The 21446-nt window shown below is 44.1% G+C and overlaps 1 protein-coding gene across 3 annotated transcripts in view; it reads right to left on the bottom strand.

The window, feature by feature from the left end:
- The window catches only part of LOC147124049 (protein WWC2-like), a 276343-nt gene that overhangs the window by 116023 nt on the left and 138874 nt on the right, over positions 1-21446 (bottom strand). For all 3 annotated transcript variants that reach the window (XM_085979385.1, XM_085979512.1, XM_085979446.1), the window contains exon 2: positions 19720-19829. In XM_085979385.1, the coding sequence (XP_085835511.1) occupies positions 19720-19829 (110 nt within the window). The remainder of the gene's footprint in view (positions 1-19719; positions 19830-21446) is intronic.

The following is a 21446-nucleotide window of genomic DNA, read 5'->3' as shown; positions in this document are numbered from 1 at the left end:
CTGTGAAGTGCTAGATTGTATAAATGCAGAGATTAGACAAGCATGTAGTAAAGGCAGAGTGGTTTTAATGGGGGATTTTAACTTTCATATAGATTGGGAAAAGCAGAGCAGCACCTGTCAGAAAGGTAGTGCATTTCTTGAGTGTGTCTGTGATAGTTTTCTACAACAATATGTCCTAGAGCCAACAAGGGGGCAAGCCATATTAGCTTTAGTAATGAGTAATGAGCCAGATTTAGTTAACAGCCTAACTGTGCGTGAACATTTATCCAATAAAGATCATATCATGATCAAGTTCAACGTAGTGGTTGAAAGGGAGAAACGTGAAACAGCTACTAAGATTCTAGATTCACGTAAGGCTGACTTCAACGGGATGAGGCAGAGACTGTCCAAAGTAAATTGGTCAAATCTGTTCATGGGTAAAACGACAGAAGTTCAGTGGGAGATGTTTGAAAAAGAGTTTAACGTGCTACAGAACCAGTTTATACCCCTGAGGGGCAAGAGCTCCACTTGCCAAAAGAAACAGCCATGGACAACTAAAGAGGTAAAGGACAGCATAAAACGAAAGGAAAGGGCATACAAAAATGCAAAAAATAGCACAGATCCTGGCGAATGGAAAAGATATAAAGAACAGCAAAGTGTCACAAAACAGATAGTAAGAGCTACAAAAAGGGAGTATGAAAAGAAACTTACAAGGGATATCAAAATCAATACGAAGAATTTTTATAGTTACATTAGGAAAAAGAGGGTGGTCAGGAGCAATGTTGGCCCCTTAAAAACTGAAAGTGGTGATATTGTCAATGACAATGGGGAAATGACGGACATGTTGAATAATTACTTTGCGCCAGTATTTACAGTAGAGGAAGAGGATAGCATAATATTGAATCGGGGACAAGGACTCAATAAAATTAACGTAAGTAAAATAACAGTAATGAAAAAAATAATGGCACTAAAGGGTGACAAATCCCCAGGACCGGATGGTTTCCATCCCAGGGTTTTAAAGGAAGTAGGTGAGCACATTGCAGATGCCCTAACTATAATCTTCCAAAGTTCTTTAGATTCAGGAACCGTTCCTTTAGATTGGAAAATTGCGTCTGTCTCTCCACGTTTTAAGAATGGCGTTGAGAGAAACCAGGGAATTATAGACCAGTTAGCCTAACATCTGTTGTGGGTAAATTGCTAGAGTCTATAATTAAGGATCAGGTGACTGAACACCTCGAAAATTTTCAGTTGATCAGAGGGAGCCAGCATGGATTTGTAAAAGGTAGTGCATGCCTGATAAACCTGATTGAATTTTTTGAAGAGGTGACTAAAGTAGTGGACAGGGGAATGTCTATGGATGTTATTTATATGGGCTTCCAGAAGGCATTTGATAAAATCCCACATAAGAGACTGTTAACTAAGGTTGAAGCCCACGGAGTTGAGGGCAAATTATTGACCTAGTTAGGAAATTGGCTGAGTGGCAGGAGACAGAGAGTAGGGACAATGGGCAAGTCCTCTACTTGGCAGGAGGTGACTGGTGGTGTCCCGCAGGGATCTGTGTTGGGGCCTCAACTATTCACAGTATTTATTAATGACTTAGATAATGGCACAGAAAGTCATATATCCAAATTTGACACAAAGATAGGCAACATTGTAGGCTGTGTAGATGAAAACATAAAATTACAAAGGGATATTGATATTGAAATGAATGAGCAAAACTGTGGCAAATGAATTTCAATGTAAGCAAATGTGATGTCATCTACTTTGGACCTATAAAGGATAGAACAGGGTACCTTCTAAATGGTAAAAAGCTAAAAACAGTGGATGTCCAAAGAGACTTGGCGGTTCAGGTACATAGATCAGTAAAGTGTCATGAACAGGTACAGAAAATAATCAAAAAGGCTAATGGAATGCTGGCCTTTATATCTAGAGGACTAGAATACAAGGGGGTAGAAGTTATGCTGCAGCTGTACAAAGCCCTGGTTAGACCACACCTGGAGTACTGTGAGCAGTTCTGGGCACCACACCTTAGGAAGGATATATTGGCCTTGGAGGGAGTGCAGCGCAGGTTTACCAGAATGATACCCGGACTCCAAGGGTTAAGTTATGAGGAGAGATTACACAAATTAGGGTTGTATTCCCTAGAATTTAGAAGGTTAAGGGGTGATCTGATCGAAGTGTTCAGGATATTAAGGGGAACAGACAGGGTAGATAGAGAGAAACTATTTCTGCTGTTGGGGATTCTAGGACTAGGGGGCATAGTCTAAAAATTAGAGCCAGACCTTTCAGGAGTGAAATTAGGAAACACTTCTACACACAAAGGGTGGTAGAAGTTTGGAACTCTCTACCACAATCGGCAATTGATGCTAGATCAATTGTTAATTTTAAATCGGAGATTGATAGCTTTTTGTTAACCAAGGGTATTAAAGGATATCGGCCAAAGGCAGGTATAGGGAGTTAGGTCGCAGATCAGCCACAATCTCATTGAATGGCGGAACAGGCTCAAGGGGCTGAATGGCCTACTCCTGTTCCTATGTTCCTATTCATGGATGAACAAGGAGTACAAACTGTCTCTCGGGAAAAATACAGGAGAAATGCTGAATGCCCAGGAAAAATTTCATCATGACTTGAGATTCCAGAAAGCCAACTCCATGAAAAATCCCCCCTGACTGCCTATGGTAGTGTAGTGGTCATGTTGCTGGATTAGTAATCCAGAGGCCTGCATTAATGATGCAGACATAAATTTAAATCGCACCACAACAGCTGTGGAATTTAAATTCATTAATTAAATAAATCTGGAATAAAAAAACTAGTATCAGTAATGGTAAAAACCCATCTGGTTCATAATGTCCTTTAGGGAAGGTAATCTGCCGACCTTACCCAGTCTGGACTATATGTGACTCCAGACCCACAGCAATGTAGTTGATTCTTAACTGCCCTCTGAAATGGCCTAGCAAGCCACTCAGTTGTACCTAACACACTATGGAAGTACCTTCACCACATGGACTGCAGCAGTTCAAGAAAGCAGTTCACCACCAGCAACGCCCACATCCTTCTTATCTGAGGAAGGATGTTCTTGCCATGGAGGGAGTGCAGCGAAGATTCACCAGACTGATACCTGGGATGGCAGGAATGACATATGAAGAGAGATTGGGTCGATTAGGCTTATATTCACTAGTGTTTAGAAGAATGAGAGGGGATCTCATTGAAACTTATAACATTCTAACAGGACTAGACAGACTAGATGCAGGAAGGCTGTTTCCGATGGCGGGGGAGTCCAGAACCAGGGGTCACAGTCTAAGGATAAGGGGTAAGCCATTTAGGACTGAGATGAGGAGGAATTTCTTCACCCAGAGAGTGGTGAACCTGTGGAATTCTCTACCACAGAAGGCAGTTGAGGCCAATTCATTAAATATATTCAAGAAGGAGTTAGATATATTTCTTAAGGCTAAGGGGATCAAGGGATATGGGGAGAAAACAGGGACAGGGTACTGAATTTGGATGATCAGCCATGATCTCATTGAATGGCAGAGCAGGCTTGAGGGGCCGAATGGCCTACTCCTGCCCCTATCCTCTATGTTTCTATGAATATTCTTGTGAGAATGAGTTCATTCTTGTGTCTATGCGGAGTTAATTAATCTAAACTAAGGAAGAAGCTGGCATACTCAAATCAGGTTAGCTCATACTATTCTAGTCTCTGAGTCAGAAGATCACAGGTTCTAAAGCACCCGCCCCCCCACTCCCCCCCACAGGATTTGAGCTATGATCTAGGAGTGAAGGATCTAGCAGTGATGTTCTGCTGTGAAGGAGTATTGCAGGTGCCATTTTTTGGATGAGATGTTAAACTGAGCTTCTGGTGGTTCAGGTGGATGTAGAGAAGCTCATGGAATATTCAAAGAAGAGGAAGTTATCCCAGTATCTGGGCCAACATTTATTCTTCAACCAACCAACAACACCGACAAAAACAGGTGACAGATTGGTGTTTGTGGGATCTTGCTGTGTGCAGATTGACCGCAGTGTTTGTACTTCAGAAGTAATTCACTGCATGCAAAGCACTTTAGGATGTCCCGAGGATATGACCAAACACTGCAGAGATGCAAATGCTCGCTTTCACTTTCTTACAAGTAACCTTGGTGTGCTGTGAGAGGGAGAGAGAAAAAAAACTCAGCCAAGGCTTGCCATTCCCACCACCTGATTACTGTCTGTCCAGTGACCCCCTGCTGGAAGTGCATGTGTGGGTGGGTCAGGGCAGGATTAAAACTCTGCTGTGACGCCACACGCAATGAAGTAACACTCCCTGTCCAGGCTCACACATGTAGAATTGCAGTTCAGTGGGGTACTGGAGGGCAGCTGTTGCTTGTAGAATTGGACCCCAGTGAGAATCAGTGCCCTCAGCAGAGGAAGAGAAAACGCTGGAGTGGGGGGGAGGAATTAAAATAAATGAACGTGTCTGAATGACCCTCCTCAGACTTCAGCTGTAGAGGCGCTGACTGAATAATGACAAGAATTTATTGTGTGAGTCGCAGCAGTTTCCTCTTGATACAATCCAATACACATGTGCCCAAACTAAGCCAAGTTTGCCGTAGAATTCCCTTTTTGGAGAGTGAATAACTGTCTCTCCTGATAAAGTTCACAGGAAGATTTACGCCCTGCAGCAGCCTGGGAGACAGCCGCATCACTCCTTCCTTTCAGGAATGAGAGAAATTATTTCTGTTGGCTGCCAGACAACATATAAATCTTGCTCACAGACAAAGCTTAACACTGCCACCAACACAGCTACACAACAGACAGTGACCTCCTAATATAAGGCTATGTCGAAAATGACAGTTCAGCTCCGATACAAACTGTGTACAAGAGTGCTCGCTGGCAATCTCAGAGGCTTACAGAAACATACAGATTGGATTTTAAAACATTCAGTCACAGACTGTGACACAGTTGGTAAGAGGCGTCGGCCATACAGAGCAGGAAGGCCCCAAATTTGATTTGAGTCAGCTGATCTCAGCCGGAGAAGCAGCAGGGGTGCCTACACTTAGCCTCAGTGTCACTGGGATAGGGGGTAGAGAGAAGAAAATCCAAGCTCCTAATCATGAACCAGGAACTCCTGCTGAAAGTGTCGGTGAGGATTTGATAAAAATATACCTGGAAAAAAGCTAGTATCAGTAAAGGTGACCTGTCGGATTATCATAAAAACCCAACTGGTTCACTAATGCCCTTTAGGAAAGGAAACCTGCTGTTCTTACCCAGTCTGGCCTATATGTGACTTCTGATCCACAGCAATGTGGTTGACTCTTAACTGTCCTCTGAACTGGCCAAGTAAGCCACTCAGTTGTCACCACCACCTTCTCAAGGGCAATTAGGGATGGGCAATAAATGCTGGTGGTCAAATCCTGGGAATGAATAAAAAAAGGGATAGATGATGGTGCCCTTCACAATCAAGTAACCCGTGGATCTTCACTGCTTAGGTTCAGAAGAACAAATAGGCAGAGGAAGTACCATAGAAGTGTACACGGCATGAGTCAACACCTTCAGGACAGGAGAAGAGGAAACGTGACAATTGGAAAAAAAAATCTTCAGAAAGAATTCACATTTATGTGAATGCGCTGCCTGAAAGTGTTGAGTCTGTGTTTTCCAATGTAGTTATGCTGAATAACAGGACACAGACTACAGAAATAATTAAACAGGTCTTTAGTGATTGAGGGTCAGGGCTGAACTGGGATACACTTTGCTCTGCAGGGTTTATATACCGGTGTGGTCACCACCGGTACTACAATGTACAGGAGCCATCAAAAAGTAGTCCATCACCTTAAGGTATCCTCTTAAGGTGGTACAGGTTACATACACTACAATTCCTCCCCTTTTAGCTTAACAGTGTACACCCCAAATTAAACATTACATGGATAACATATATACAATTTACACACAACTGTTCAAAGATTCAGTCTCTGAGGAGGCCTCCTGATCCGGCCCGGATAACGCCTTTCAGGGGTCTCTGGTTCTCGTTGCTGGGGTGACTCATCCACTTGATCTCCTATGGATTGAACATCATCAGGTACGTTCGAGTCTGAGGTAGATGCTACAGGCTCAGTAAGTTCTTCAACTGGTGTCTCTGCCGTAGACTTGGGGTCGACCCTTGTTCTCGATTCCACAAGTTGGTCAGCATGACGTCGTATTACGTTCTCTCCAGCGTCTACCGTGTACATCAAGGGTCCTTGTCGTGCACGAATTGTTCCAGGTTGCCATTTATCATCCCTATAGTCCCTGGCCAACACTGGTTGTCCTATTTCGAAACTACGAGTGGCCTTGTTATTTACATGCTGGAATTGCTTGTTTTCGACTTCCCTTCGCACATTGGGTTTTAACAAATCCAACCGGGACCGCAACCTTCTGTTATACAACATTATGGCAGGGCTTTGATTTGTCACTGAATGCGTGGCGTTTCAATACGCCATCAGGAAATTGTCCACCTTGTGTTGTAGTGGAATATGGTCTTCACTCATGGCCTTTATCGCCTTTTTGAACATTTGAACAAATCTCTCGGCCAACCCATTTGTAGCCGGATGATATGGGGCAGATGTATAGTGTTTCACCCCATTCTTTTTCATGAATTTCTGGAATTCTTCTGACATGAACTGTGGTCCGTTGTCTGAACATATTTACTCCGGCAACCCATTCCTTGCAAATATGGTTCTTAGAACTGCGATCGTCTTCTCAGAGGTAGTGGTCGACATCTTAATCACTTCTGGCCATTTAGAATGTGCGTCTACTGCTATCAAAAACATGGAATCCATGAATGGACCTGCAAAGTCGATATGCACACGTTGCCATGGGGCTGAAGGCCATTCCCACGGATGCAGCGGTGCAATTGGAGGTGCATTTTGAACTTTTTGGCACCCTGAGCAGCTTTTAGTCAGATCCTCTATTTGTTTGTCGATACCTGGCCACCGCACATAAGCCCTAGCAAGGCTTTTCATCTTGACTCCCCCCAGATGACCTTCGTGCAATTCTTTCAGAACTCTCTCTCTTAATTTTGGAGGAATAATCACCCTTGTACCATACATCAATGTTCCTTGACATACGGACAGCTGTTCTCGTCTGGCTGAGAATGCTGGTAACAGTGGTTCGCCATGTGCTGGCCATCCCTTCACTGTCAAGTCGTAGGCCCGAGACAGTGTCGGGTCATTTCGGGTCTCTCTCTCAATACCCGCATTGGTGACTGGTAAGCATTTGATGATGGTCGAGTGAAATATCTCTACAGGGTCAACTGCCGGTGTCTCTTCCGCTGTAGGTAGTGGCAGGCGCGACAGCCCATCAGCATTACCACGTTGTTTTGTACCTTTGAATTCAATATCATATTGATGTGCCCCTAGGAAAAGGGACCATCTCTGAAGCCTCTGCGCCGTCATTACCGGAACACCCTTCTTAGGGTTGAAAATGGAAACCAACGGCTGGTGATCTGTCAGCAGCATAAACTTTTGGCCTTGCAGGTAATGGTTAAATTTCTTAACTCCCCACACGAGGCTGAGAGCCTCCCTATCTATCTGAGCATAGTTGCGCTCAGCGGAGGTCAATGATCTGGATGCGAAAGCGACTGGCCTTTCCGAGCCATCTGGAAACTTATGTGAGAGCACTGCCCCGATACCATATGGAGAAGCATCACAAGCTAAGCGAATAGGCAGCGTTGGGTTAAAGTGAGCCAACACTTCCTTAGAGGTGATCAGTGCTTTGCTCTTTTGAAACGCCCGCTTACAATCAGCGCTCCACTTCCATGGTATTCCCATTTGCAAAAGAGTGTTCCGCGGGTGTAACACCGTGGATAAATTTGGAAGAAACTTATGGTAATAGTTAACCAACCCGAGGAACGACCTCAACTGGGATACATTCTCCGGTGCAGGAGCTTTTACAACAGCTTCGATCTTGTCAGGTGACTTATGGAGCCCCTCCCGGTCAATGACGTGGCCACAGTACGAGATTCGCTTTTGAAAGAACTCGCATTTCTAGCGATTAACTCTGAGCCCATATTCTTTCAATCTGATGAGCACCTGCTCCAAATTCGCGAGGTGATCGTTATAGTTATCTCCTGTAATCAGGATGTCATCCAGGTAGCATTGTGTGCCTGGAATTCCCTGCAATACCTGCTCCATGGCCCTTTGCCAAATCGCTGGAGCCGATGCCACTCCAAAAACCAGTCTATTATACCGATATAAGCCCTTATGCGTGTTGATCGTGAGATACTGACGTGACGCTTCATCAACTTCCATCTGTAGGTACGCCTGCGCCAGGTCTATCTTAGTGAAGTGTTTCCCGCCAGACAGCGAAGCGAAGATATCTTCAATCCGCGGAAGCGGATATTGCACCGTGTGAAGAACCGGATTAACAGTGATCTTGAAATCGCCACAGATGCGAACCTTCCCAGGTTCCCCCGGCTTGTTGCTCAACGAACGCTTCATGACAGGAACAATGGGTGTAGCCCATTCGCTCCAGTCCACCTTGGACAGTACCCCTGAACGTTCTAGCCCTTCCAGCTCTGCTTCCACAGCAGGTCGTATCGCATAAGGCACCGGTCTGGCTTTGAAAAATTTTGGGTTTGCATGTTCTTCAACCTTGATGGCTGCCGTAATTCCTTTCAGTGTTCCAAGTCCTTGTTGGAACACCTCCTTAGCATCGTCTAAGATTTTGGACAGTCATTTAGGTTTGACGTCGTCCTCCTTACAGGCATCTACAGTCAGTGCTTGTATGGAATGCCAGTCCAGATTTATTCTCCGGATCCATTCCCGTCCCAGTAGTGGCGGACCTCCATCAGGTAACACATACAAGTCCATTTTCTGAAATTCTTTACCATTGTAGACCACGTTTACTTTTATCTTTCCTTTGGGGTATACTATTTGCCCCGTGTATGTTTTCAATACAATCTCCGTATCCCTCAGGGGAATGTGCGAAAATAACCTTTTGTAATCTTACTTATTCATGACCGTTAATGCCGACCCAGTGTCCAATTCCATCTTCACTTGGACTCCTGCTATCCGAAGCGTGACCCAGATAGTTTGGTGGTCTGCTGTGTTACCCACATTATGTATTTTCAGACAACCCAGTTGCTTACTGCTGGAGTCTGAATCCGTCTTCTGTTCATCCGAACTGTTCTCTGTCACCTTGTGTACCTTTTTGTACTTCTCCTGCGGTGACTTTTTGCTGCTGGTCTTCTTTCCTGACCGGCATACTCTCGCTATGTGACCAAGTTTGCCACATTGCCTGCATTCTTTATCTTTGAACCAGCACTGGTTCTGGTCATGCGTTGTCCTTCCACAACGATAGCACTTTACTGTGCCCAATGCCATTTCATTGGTGCTGAATTCCAATGGCCTTTGCTGTATCTCTGCAGTGCCTCGTGCTGCTGCCTCGTGCGATGCTGCAATGCTGAAAGCTTTGTCCAGCGTAAGGTCCTTTTCCTCTAGCAGTCGCTTCTGGGTTCCTTCCCTTAGGAGCCCACACACAAACTTATCTCTCAGTGCGTCTGCTAGTCCTGTACCGAACTGACAGTACTTTGATAACTTGCGCAGTTCAGTTAGGAATTCAGCGTTGCTTTCTTCTTTAAGTTGAATTCTTTTGTAGAATTTAAATCATTCCGCTATCAGCAGCTGCGTGGGGTTTAAATGCTCTTGCAGGATAGTAACAATATCCGCGAAACTCTTCCCTACCGGTTTATCTGGTGTTACAAGGTTCCTTAATAACCTGTACGTCTTCGCACCCATCGAGTTTAATAGGGTTAGTGCTTTCTTATCCTCTGGTACGTCATTCGTTGTACAGTAAACTTCGATGCGTTCCACATAAGTGGCCCAATCTTCCACATCGTTATCAAAAGCAGTGATGTTACCTGTTTTTGGCATCCTTGTTGAGTTTCCTTTCCTTTGGATATGATTATTATTTTATTTTATTTTATTTTATTTTTTTCAAAATGGCGGCTTCCCGCGCTTGGCGGCTTTTCCCGCGCTTGTCTTCTTCCCCCGCCGACTCAAAATGATGATTCCTGCGCTGTTGCCGTTCACGCCTCCCAGCGGTCCTTTATTTTCCCCTACGCTGCTGTTCTTGTTCCCCGCCGCTCCTGCGGTCCTTGTGGTCATAAACGCTTTTCTGGCTGCTGCGCGTCTCTGCCCCGATTGCAGTCCGGCCCCTGACACCGGCTGCGGTCGTGTTCTCTGCCCTTTTCGTCGTTTCCCTCCCCTTCTCTTACTGACAACTCGGCCGACTTCCCCCCCGTGCCGCTCGATCGGGCTTACCCGCCGCTGTCGTCGAAGGGATGTTCACTGATGTTTGACTTCGTGGCCAGAAACCAAGCTCTGGACTCTCATGGCTCCTCTCCTGCCTGTCACACCATAAACATCGCCTCCAATGGCTTCTCCTCCCATGCCCACATGATCCCCCTTAATGAACCCCAGAGCTCCATCCATAGCACCCTCTACTTCATTATCATTATTAATGCTACCCCTTGGTAATAGCGCCCAAAGCCAGTGTCAATCAGCTCCCCCTCTCCATCTCCTCCATCAATCTCAGGGCTGTTGTCATTCTCTCCCAATTGCCTATCCAACATGATGACCTGGATGAGCCACACTGTTAAATGTTGGCAAAAACCAAAACCAATCAAGTCAATGGCTTAGCAAGTGGCTGACAAGGAAGCATGCTTTTGCTTAGCAGGAATGCTCACACTAGACTTTCTCTGCTACCACAAAGTGCCCCATCCAGTAGCGAAACCCACTGACCCACTGAGAAAAATACAGCTGGTCTCTATAAAAGTTGGTGCTGCATTAAAGTAAAAGCGGGGTTTGAAACAGCACAGAAGCACTATGGTTTTCCTTCATTTAGCTGAAATGATAAGTATTAATAGACATTAATTAATATTCCGTTGGTTACTATAGCGACCGATTACAACATGGTGTGCTACAGGAAAAGTATCTGCAATCTTCACATTGTTTCCACTGCAGCGTAAGGTGGAAACAATGTCAGTGTGGATTGGAAAGTATGCCATTTTTGTGAACTTCGCACGTTGGTTGGTGCCGTGGGCACAGGCGGAGCCAAGGGGCCCAAGATTTTGACATCAGATCTAATCGTTTGGCTTACAAGACTCCTTGAATTGACCCGTTGTCCTCCTGTCATTCCAAGTGCTGGCTCCGTCCCAGCGCATTTCAAAACTTTTAGAACCCGAGGCAGTTTTGGTCGTGTTTGGATTTTGGATGTCCCTTAGAAACACTCCGGGTTCAAATCAAATTGCAATGATAAATATTTAAGTGATGCATATACAGTGAGTGATGAAGAATAACCAGCCCTGCCACAGGCATTTTGGCTCAGTTGCAAGTACGGATACAAATAACTTCACTTTCAATAATCTTTTAGGGGATGAGTTTTCAAGTGCTGTTTTGTTTGTGGTGAGGCCTATTTCTCAAACATAAAATTCACTTCATCGTGACAACTCTTGTTTGCGGTGCTGGTAACATAAGCCATGACCTACAAAAACTCTGATGGTAACAAAATAACATTAGATAAAAAAGTAAAAAAATAAATAAATCCGGGATCACTGTAAAGAGGGTTCATTTTATGACAAAAGTCTTTACTTAAAGGTCCAGTTAAATGCAGAGGAAAGATTTTTGATCTTACTGGCAGATCTCCTGGTGGTGTCACTCATAGTATGTTGGAGGATCCATTGCTATATAAACACAGGAGCATTCTACTATGTAACACATAAATAATTTTTCTTGTGCCAAGTTGCCTGCCCCTTTGAGGCCACATGGTCTAATTTCCTATTAATGGGTACATCCTAAGGTCAATTAGAGGATAATTGCATCTTGCGGTGAATTAGAGGTCAATTGTTTCACTGGATAACAGCTCCTTTAAATCTTTAGCTTTTCCTGAAGGTCAGGAAGTAGCAGTGGGAATTGTTCATCTTTCTTTTTTCAGTACTTTTCTTTCTTATTACTGTTTTAATCTGATACCTGAAGTGTGATGGACATATCTCAAAACTTTAACATATATACAAAAGACATCCTCTGTGACTATGACCATGGTGCATTGTCCCTCCTCATCCTTTTTTTTAAATTCGGTTATGGGATGCGGGCATCGCTGGCAAGGCCAACATTTATTGCCCATTCCTAATTGCCCTTGAGAAGGGCAATTAGGGAATTGCTTCTTGACCTGTCTGAAGCCTTTGACATGGTTGACCACACATTCCTCCTCCAACACTTCTCCTCCATTGTCCAGCTGATTGAGACTTCCCTCACCTGGTCCTAATCTTATCTATCCAGTCGTAGCCAGAGAATCTCCTGCAATGGCTTCCCTTCCCACCCCCGGACCATTACCTATGGAGTCCCTCAAGAGTCGACCCTTGGCCCCCTCCTATTTCTCAACTACACGCTGTCCCTCGGTGACATCATCCGAAGACACTACGTCAGGTTCCACATGTATGCCAACAATATCCACCACTACCTCACTACCACCTCTCTCGGCCCCGCCCCGGCCTCTGTGTCGTCAACCTGCTTGTCTGACATCCAGTCCTGGATGAGCGGAAATTTCCTTCAATTAAATGTTGTAAGTATTTGAAATGTAAGTTGAAGAGTGTAAGTTTTCAATACATGATTTCATCCCATTTGACAACAGAGAAAATACATTTAAGCAGTTCTAAATCAGAAATTTTTAAGAAGTCAAGCCGGGAAATAGGTTTTTTCGTTTTTGGAGTAAAGAAAGACTTGCATTTATATAGCATCTTTCATGAACTCAGGATATCTAATAGCACTTTACAGTCAATTAAATACTTTTGAGTTGTGTAGTCACTGTTGTAGTGTGGCAGCCAATTTGCGCACAGCAAGACCCACAAACAGCAATAAAATAAATTACCAGATCAACTGTATTTAGGTGCTGGCTGAGGGATTAATGTTGGCCAGGCATCTGAAGAACTCCTCTGCTCTTCTTCAAAATAGTGTCACAAAATATTTTACATCCACCTGAGAGGCAAGACAGAGCCTCAGCTAAATATCTCATCTGCAAGACGGCACCTCCAACAGTGCAACAGTGCAGCACTCCTTTAGTACTGCACTAAAGTGCCAACCTAGATTATGTGCTCAAGTCTCTGGAGTGGAGCTTGACCTTCTGACACAGATGCAAGAGTTCTACCCACTAAGCCAAGGCTGACACCTAATGTATATTTGTCCTCCAGTCTAGAGAAGACTCTCTTCAATTTTATACCCAAATGTTAGTAGGTTTTATCTCAAACACTGTTTAGTAAATGTCATTTAGCAAAATCCTACATTGTCAAGCCATCATGCTGAATTGACATGACTTCAGTATAAGTTCATGTTCCCTCTGTCAGAGTGTATATCAGCGTATTTGAAATGTAAGTTGAAGAGTATAATTATTCAGTGGCAGGGGAAGGTTAAAACAACGATGATTGAGTATGCTTTGTATCAGTGTCTGGTTTAACCTTTATTAGTGAATTGTTCAACATGCTAAAACTGCACCAGCGCCTGAGTCAAATATTAACATCAAACTATCTGCCATACTCTACTGCACACCTGTCATTACATTATTTCGGAAGAATCTTTAAAAGCAACATATTTCATTCCAGTCCCTCACCATGAGTCCATTCCTTATTTGACGATGAGTTTTAGCAAGCTATTCAATGATGGAGGCCGTTACAGCTCAGCCCAATCCAGTATCCACAGGACGTCCACACGCGTGAACAAAACGCACTGGATAGCAATCAGGACCAGGAAGCAAGGCCGATTCTTTCCCCCCTTTTGGCACAGGGACACTGAAGGCAATTGAGATCAGCTAACCCGGCCAGCATAGAACAGGGGTAGAACCTGGTGTCTGTGGTTCAGAACCATATCAGATGGTGTTTTTACTCACTAGGCCTTTAAAAGAGCCCCCAAAGGTTAAAGTTAACGCCTGCGAGCTGAAAGCAGCCTGGTATCTCCAATGCTAGAGGACTGAACTTTGCACTTGAAGATCATTGATCAAATCACTGTCAGATCGGCATGGTTGTCACACTCAGGAACTAATGGAGCGAGGGCGGGTGGAATGAATAATGAGGGGGAAAATTACCAAAAAAGTAAACAAAAGGAAAAACTCCAAGGCTGCATAACTACTGGAAACCATCGAAGAGGTTCAGTAAATTGTACTATGATCCACATTCCTTTCAGGTGGATTAAAACATCCTTTATTCTGTTGACATCTGGTATGTTACACTTGACCTGCCTTTGAACCTTCTCAAAGGCAGCTCACCTCCCGGTGACTCAACTAAGCAGCATTCTTGGTAACAATGCCTCAGACTCCACCTAGCGAACCTTTCAGCCCGTCAAAACAGGAAGGCCAATTCTGTAATAAATCTCAAAAGGAGAGAAAGTCTACAATACCTCTTTACAATGGGACCATTATACAAACAGCACACCTTGGTGGTATAGAGAACTCTGGTTTCCCAAATTAAACACTTATAAGTGGATTGTTTATACTGCATTTTGGGGGAATTGCTTGAACCTTATTCGAGTGTTGTCATTCAGATTTTAAGCGTGCCTAAATGATGCTTACATGAAATTTTATAGTCATACTGTGGGCGTTTTAATTAGCACGATTATAGGTTTGGTCATTCCAAACTTGCTAATGGTGGAAGAAAATTGAGGCGATGAATTAAAAGTATCACGCAAGTGCATTAGACAACATTAAAGCAAATAGTTTTAAGTCTGATTTGTTCCATTGGCATCAATACACTAAATAAGCCTAGTAACAACACTGCTGCACAATTGTTTGGCTGGCATACCACAAAAGTACATTTGAAGCACTATTAATCATTTCAGTTAACTCTCCCTCACATGATGAAATGCACAACTGGCAGGAATGACGTATGAGGAGAGATTGGGTCGATTGGGCTTATACTCGCTGGAGTTTAGAAGAATGAGAGGGGATCTCATTGAAACTTATAAAATTCTGACAGGACTGGACAGACTAGATGCAGGAAGGATGTTCCCGATGGCCGGGGAGTCCAGGACCAGGGGTCACAGTCTAAGCCATTTAGGACAGAAATGAGGAGGAATTTCTTCACCCAGAGAGTGGTGAACCTGTGGAATTCTCTACCACAGAAGACAGTTGAGGCCAATTCATTTAATATATTCAAGAAGGAGTTAGATATATTTCTTAAGGCTAAAGGGATCAAGGGGTATGGGAAGAAAGCAGGGACCGGGTACTGAATTTGGATGAGCAGCCATGATCTCATTGAATGGCGGAGCAGGCTCGAGGGGCCAAATGGCCTACTCCTGCTCCTATCTTCTATGTTTCTATGTAACTGCAACACCATGCACTACACATAGCTATATTTACCCAATGGTACTGACTACAGCAGGACAAAAATGATTACCATTCCAAGATAGCACCCAGCAGGGTGGGTAGCTCTGGTGACCCTTCGTCTATTGGTTCTCGGACCCCTTCCTGATGTAAATATTAACACAAACTCACTTCAAGATGGTTATGTGTTGGGAGCAGCTTGCCCATGGCTCTTTCACTACTGAGACCTGTACTGAGAGAGGGTTGTGAATCTTTTGATTTCTCTTACCCCAAAGGGCTGTGGATGCTGAATAATTGAGTATATTCAAGAATGAGATAGATAGATTTTTGGACTCTAGGGGAATCAAAGGATATGAGGATCGGGCGGGAAAGTGGAGTTGAGGTCGAAGATCAGCCATGATCTTACTGAATGGAGGAGCAGACTCGAGGGGCCGTATGGCCTACTCCTGCTCCTAATTCTTATGTTCTTATGAGACCTGAGCTCAAATCTAGCCCAGACCGATGGATTGAAAGTTATCTCTTGGCTAGCTGTAATTGTCACAGCTAAAATGGACATGAATATTGTCAATGGAGTTTCTATTAGGTGTGAGCCCACAGCGCAAAACTTCCCCTATGTAGCACTCAATTGGCAATAATAAGACAGGCTGATATTGAGGCTAATGGTTGTTGAGGTAGAGTAATGGTAGCTCTACTTTTCAGCTCGTTGTGGTAAAACTTGACCTGAGAGTGCTTGATAACAAAACTGGAAAATCTGTTCCATTCCCCAGCTCGGATACAAAATTCACCTCAAAAAGTTTAAAAAGAAAAACAGAGGCCGTTGTGGAAAAAAAATGTAAGACTTCTAATGAAACAGTTAAAAGTGTGACCTTGAGTCTCTTGTGCCTGTCATTGTGAAACCACTGTAAACACCTCTGTCCATAAGCTGCCTGTGAAACTCAAGTCAGAATGCAGGTGAACAGAAGCGTACAGACATGGTCTCCTCAGCCCACCCACGTTGATAATAGCAACCCTGGCAGAATACCAAGAGTGCTACTCCGCTTTCAATTAAACAAAAGTTCAAACCGGCGAGCAGTTACAGAAATACATTCAAATTGATCAAGTCGTATTGAGATTACACCAATTGTGCTGCCAAATTGAATAATCAACTTTTAAAATGAGCACATTTATTTTAAAATACACCTTGATCCCATGATAAACAAAACATAGATGAATATCATTTTCAAACTAGTTTTTAAAAAAAAAAACTGGTTAGCAACAACTACTAATTTATACAGCTTGGCAAACCTGGTTGTCAATCACTCGTGGTGTCACGTGTGGGATTAAGTCTGTTAATCTGACAGAAAAAACGGCAGATGAAAAATTGCATGTTAAGAAACTCAACCCATGGAAACGACAACATTTAACAGAGCTCAGTGTTGATGATTCCAGTTTAGTGTGGCACACAATAGGCCCCTTTTTAAGCCTAGTTTAATAATTATCTTCTATTATGGACTTTGCAGCGATAAATGGAGACTACCTCCCGGAGCCTACAGCACCTCGTGTACCTCACAATCACTGGCATGTAGCTAATTACCACAACATTTTGAAAATTAATGCCATGCATCTTTTTCCCATTCACAACTGGCAAAATGTTTCTGCAAGGAATGCGCTGTTGAGTTGTGTTTGCCATGAGGGATCGGGACCTTGAGGAAGTTTTCACTTCCAAGAAGAGATCCCAGCCGGCTCTGAATATTAGTTTTAAAATGTCCCCGATTCAAATCTGGTTCTTAAGTGTATATGGTAATACAGTAGTGTACTTTCTGTTAAGTATACAGTCGTAGAGTCATAACGGCACAGAAGGAGGCCATTCGGCCCGTCGAGTCCGTGCCAGCTCTCTGCAGAGCAATCCAGTCAGTCCCATTCCCCCTGTAGCCCTGCAAGTTTATTTCCCACAAGTGCCTATGCAGTCTCCCCTTGAAAACATTGAGTGTCTCCGGTTCCACCATTTCCGTCGGCAGCGAGTTCCAGGCCCTCACCACTCGCTGCGTAAAAAAGTTTTTCCTCCTAGTCCTGCAGTCAACCTCCATTCCTACTATTGGAAATAGTAATTCTTAATATATTTCTTTGTTTTTCCCCCATAGTTTTCTATCCTTCTCTCCTGCATGCACTGACAGCTTGCTGAATATGGTTTAGTGGGCATTGGATGCTCGCTGCTACCCCACCCGAAGGGCTACTATTCATATGTGAACCTGGACAGTGTGTTGGCAGGCTCGGCGATGGGGGTGGGGGGTTGGAAATGGGGACTCGTGAGAGCCAAGCCTAACCCACATTGAAACATGTAAGATACTGAGGGGGCTCGACAAGGTAGATGCAGAGAGGATGTTTCCCCTCGTGGGGAACTCTAGAACTCGGGGGCACAGTTTTAGAATAAAGGGTCGCTCTTTTAGAACTGAGATGAGGAGGAATTTCTTCTCTCAGAGGGTCGTAAATCTGTGGAATTCTCTGCTCCAGAGAGCTGTGGAGGCTGGGTCATTAAATACATTTAAAGTGGAGATAGGCAGATTTTTGCAAGATGAGGGAGTGAAGGGTTATGGGGAGCGGGCGGGGAAGTGGCTTTGAGCCTAAGATCAACCATGATCTCATTGAATGGCGGAGCAGGCTGGAGGGGCCAAGTGGCCTATTCCTGCTCCTATTTCTTATGTACATACACTTCTAGCAGAGGTCACGGGATAGTAATCTGCAGTGGGGTGTTCGGCTAGTGGGTACTGATGCCAATTGTAGCAACCTTATCAGAGCACTGGCTGATGGATCAGTTAATCGGCGCAGACTAGGGATCGAAACTGGGATCCTCCTGGTCTGTATGGCTCCGTTACTTGCTAGGTAAACTCACTGAGTTACTGGAAGAGCTCATCTATTTCTTTGAGCTGAACCGATGCAAAGATCACAGCCTAAGCTCTTTACTCCTATAAACAGGAGGGCCATGGAGGCCTACAGGGTGGAAAGATTCAGATCTGCAATCCATTGGCTGGACACTGGAAGCTCCTGATCCAAATTAACTAAATGTCCTTAGTAATTTAAAAATACTCCATGCACATTCTGCAGATCATTTTACAAGCCTGTGCTGACAGTGAGCGAGATTCCTTGCTGACTATACAAACTCCAAAAATTATCCCCTCCCTCCGATCGTTTACAGAATTGCAATTTATGAACTTTGAACAGAGACTGCAAACAGCACAGTGAAAGCACAGAAGCAGAAACAGATTGATATTTGCATTAACTAAATAAACTAAAAGAAAGTGTAAACTTACTCTGAAAGTTATTCACAATGTTGCACAGTCCGGAACTAGTCTTACTATGACAGTGTTAAATCGATTGCAGCATAATGTCGCACCAGTGGAAAGAAATCACAATCTTAAGCGGTCCATCAAAGAAAGGCCTACCAGTAAAGATGAGCTAGTTCGCCAGAAGGATGGGAAAAATCAGAGTGGGGATTTAAACCTAGTCTGTTCTGGCATCTCTCATAGTGAGCAACTGCAGAGGGGGTTAGCAGGAGGTCTAGGAGTGGATCACATGCCCACCCCACTGGTGTACGAGTAATCATTCTAACCAGGTAACTAGATAACTACTTATATTTAAATCACACTTTAACATGCCGCAACATCCCAAAGTGCTTCACAAAGTGGAGTAGTATGGAGGGAGGAGGGGACCGAGTGACAGCTGGAGAAAAGTCAGGGAGGTGACCAAGCTGTGGCCGGTGAGTTTTGAGAAGGCTTTTGAAAGTGATGATATGGATCAAGGTATAGAGGCAATAATTGGAAGGGTAGAGGGTGCAAGCTCAAACATAGGATTGGAAGAGGTAGAAAGAGGAGGTGAGGCCATGAAGGAATTTGTAAATGCCAGCAAGGATTTGGAAATGAATATGCAGAAAATGGAGGAACCAGTTCAGGTTGGTGCGGATATGGGTGAGAGGTGAGCAGGACCTGTTACAGAACAAAAGCAGATGGCAGAGTTTTGCGTGAGTTGGAGTTTGTGGAAAGTGGCGCTCTTAAGACCGGCGATGAGAGAAGTGAAGCCCGGAGGTGATGAAGACGTGGATGAGAGTTCCAGCAGCCAGTGGGGATGCAGAAAGTACCCAGAACAGTTGAATAGATTTTTAAAAACTGCAAACACTAGAAACCAGAAATGAAAACCAAAAGCTGTTAGAAATACAGCATATGATTAGAGAAAAGATAGGTTAATGTTTCAGGTGTAGATCCTTTAGCAGAACTCATACAGATGGACCTGCAATGTATCGCCAGTGTTTTTTATGCTTTTCTTACATTACACTGTTGCAGAGTGATTTTTGTCGTGGATATCGCCCCTTAACTTAGAGGATCAAAACAGTTCATAGCGTTGCTGAGCGAGAGCCGTGGGAAACATAACCTCAGTCTTGTAGGAAACACTTACTGTTGATGTGGTCAATGTAGAAGATGCCAATCTGAGGATCATAGGCGTCCTCCCAACCCAAAGGGAGCTCATCCCCCACGCAATCCGCAAATGTCAGGGGTTTGGTAAATCTGGAAAAAACACAAAAGAAAAACAACGATTAGTTTGTTTCAATGGCAACCCCTCATCAAATATCTCAGCTGTAAATTTAAAGTTCCTCAAGTCTTTCGCAGTGCTGCGCATCAACATTCTCCAAGTGTGGTACTCTACACAGCCACCCAGAACCGATCTTTGAGCAATTCGGACCATGCAAAGTCAGCACAGCACGTGAATTGAGAAACAGAAATGAATAGCCAAGGTCCATTGTGTAAGATACCATCAGGGCTAAAAAGAATAAAAGAGATGAGGTAAATCAGAAAGTAGTGATCAAGTGATGCCAAGCTTGGATTTTAAAAGTCTTATATGATTATAGAAGGAAGGCTGAGGGAGATAAGGAGTTGCACAGTTTTGAGGTTCTGGGACAGACTGAGTTGAAATAGAATCAATCTTGATTTGAACACAGTGGGAATGTAGGGGGAAGAAAGACTGAACAGAAATGTGCAGTTGGAGCTTAGAAGGAACAAGAGGAGCAGCACGGTGGCATAGTGGTTAGCACTGTTGCCTCACAGCGCCAGGGACCCAGGTTCGAATCCGGCCTCGGGTGACTGTGTGGAGTTTGCACATTCTCCCCGTGTTTGCGTGGGTTTCCTCCGGGTGCTCCGGTTTCCTCCCACAGACCAAAGATGTGCGGGTTAGGATGATTGGCTATGATAAATTGACCCTTAGCGTTAGGGGGATTAAATACGTGGGGTTACGGGGATCGGGTGGGATATGTGTCGGTGCAGGCTCGATGGGCCGAAATGGCCTCTATCTGCACTGTGGGGATTCTGTGATTCTGTGATTTCTGTGAAGAGAGGAATATTGACCAAAGCAGCACTGATAAAATAGAAAAAGAGAAGTGGCAGAAAGAGAGTTTGAAGACTGAGGTTAGAGAGGAATCACCTGCCAGTCGACAAGCTTTCTCTTGTGTCCCATGAGTGTGAGAGAGGTGGTCGAAGAGTCTCCCAAATGTGGGATCAGTATTTAAGTGTTGAACAGACTTAAAAGTGCTGACCATTCTCTCATCATCAAAGACCCATCTTACAGAGCTTTTAATCAGCCTGCCTCACTGTTATCTGCATTTAACAGCAGTCAGTTTAATCATAATCACCGATTAACCTAATCCGTTGCTCTGCTGTCGTTAACAGTAACGCAGCACTAATGGTGTATTCCCGTAATGTGGTACAAATTCATGTTTCCCCATCATGCTGTGCCAGCGATTGGCTGTTTAAATATGACGATGCCATGGTATAGCTTTAACTGCGCTTTCATGCAGTTGCTGCCTTTTGCTGAATCCAAGACCACGCAAGTGAGAGAATAGGGGGAGTGCTACAGGTGGAACATGGCTTAAGTGTTACTGTTTGCTTTGCAGCTCCTGATGAAAATCTTAACAATGAATGTCTCAACACCAATAAGAGGCAGTAAGGGGAAACGAGGGAGCTCTAGTTTTAACAAAAAGCGGAACTTTGGTACCTGTTTTATTCTTTTGAAATTTCTGGATTCCTCCCCGCCAAGCGCCCGCCAACTCCCCCAACTCAAAAAGCAGACTATCCAGCTTAAAACTGGACAGGTAGCAACACTACTTTCACACCAAAGCTGGCATCTTCTAC

The sequence above is a fragment of the Somniosus microcephalus genome, chromosome 1, assembly GCF_052327205.1.
Source record: "Somniosus microcephalus isolate GS21.2 chromosome 1, FLI_Smic_1.0, whole genome shotgun sequence".
NCBI classification, from domain to species: domain Eukaryota; kingdom Metazoa; phylum Chordata; class Chondrichthyes; order Squaliformes; family Somniosidae; genus Somniosus; species Somniosus microcephalus.
This window is presented reverse-complemented; position numbering and strand designations above follow the sequence as displayed.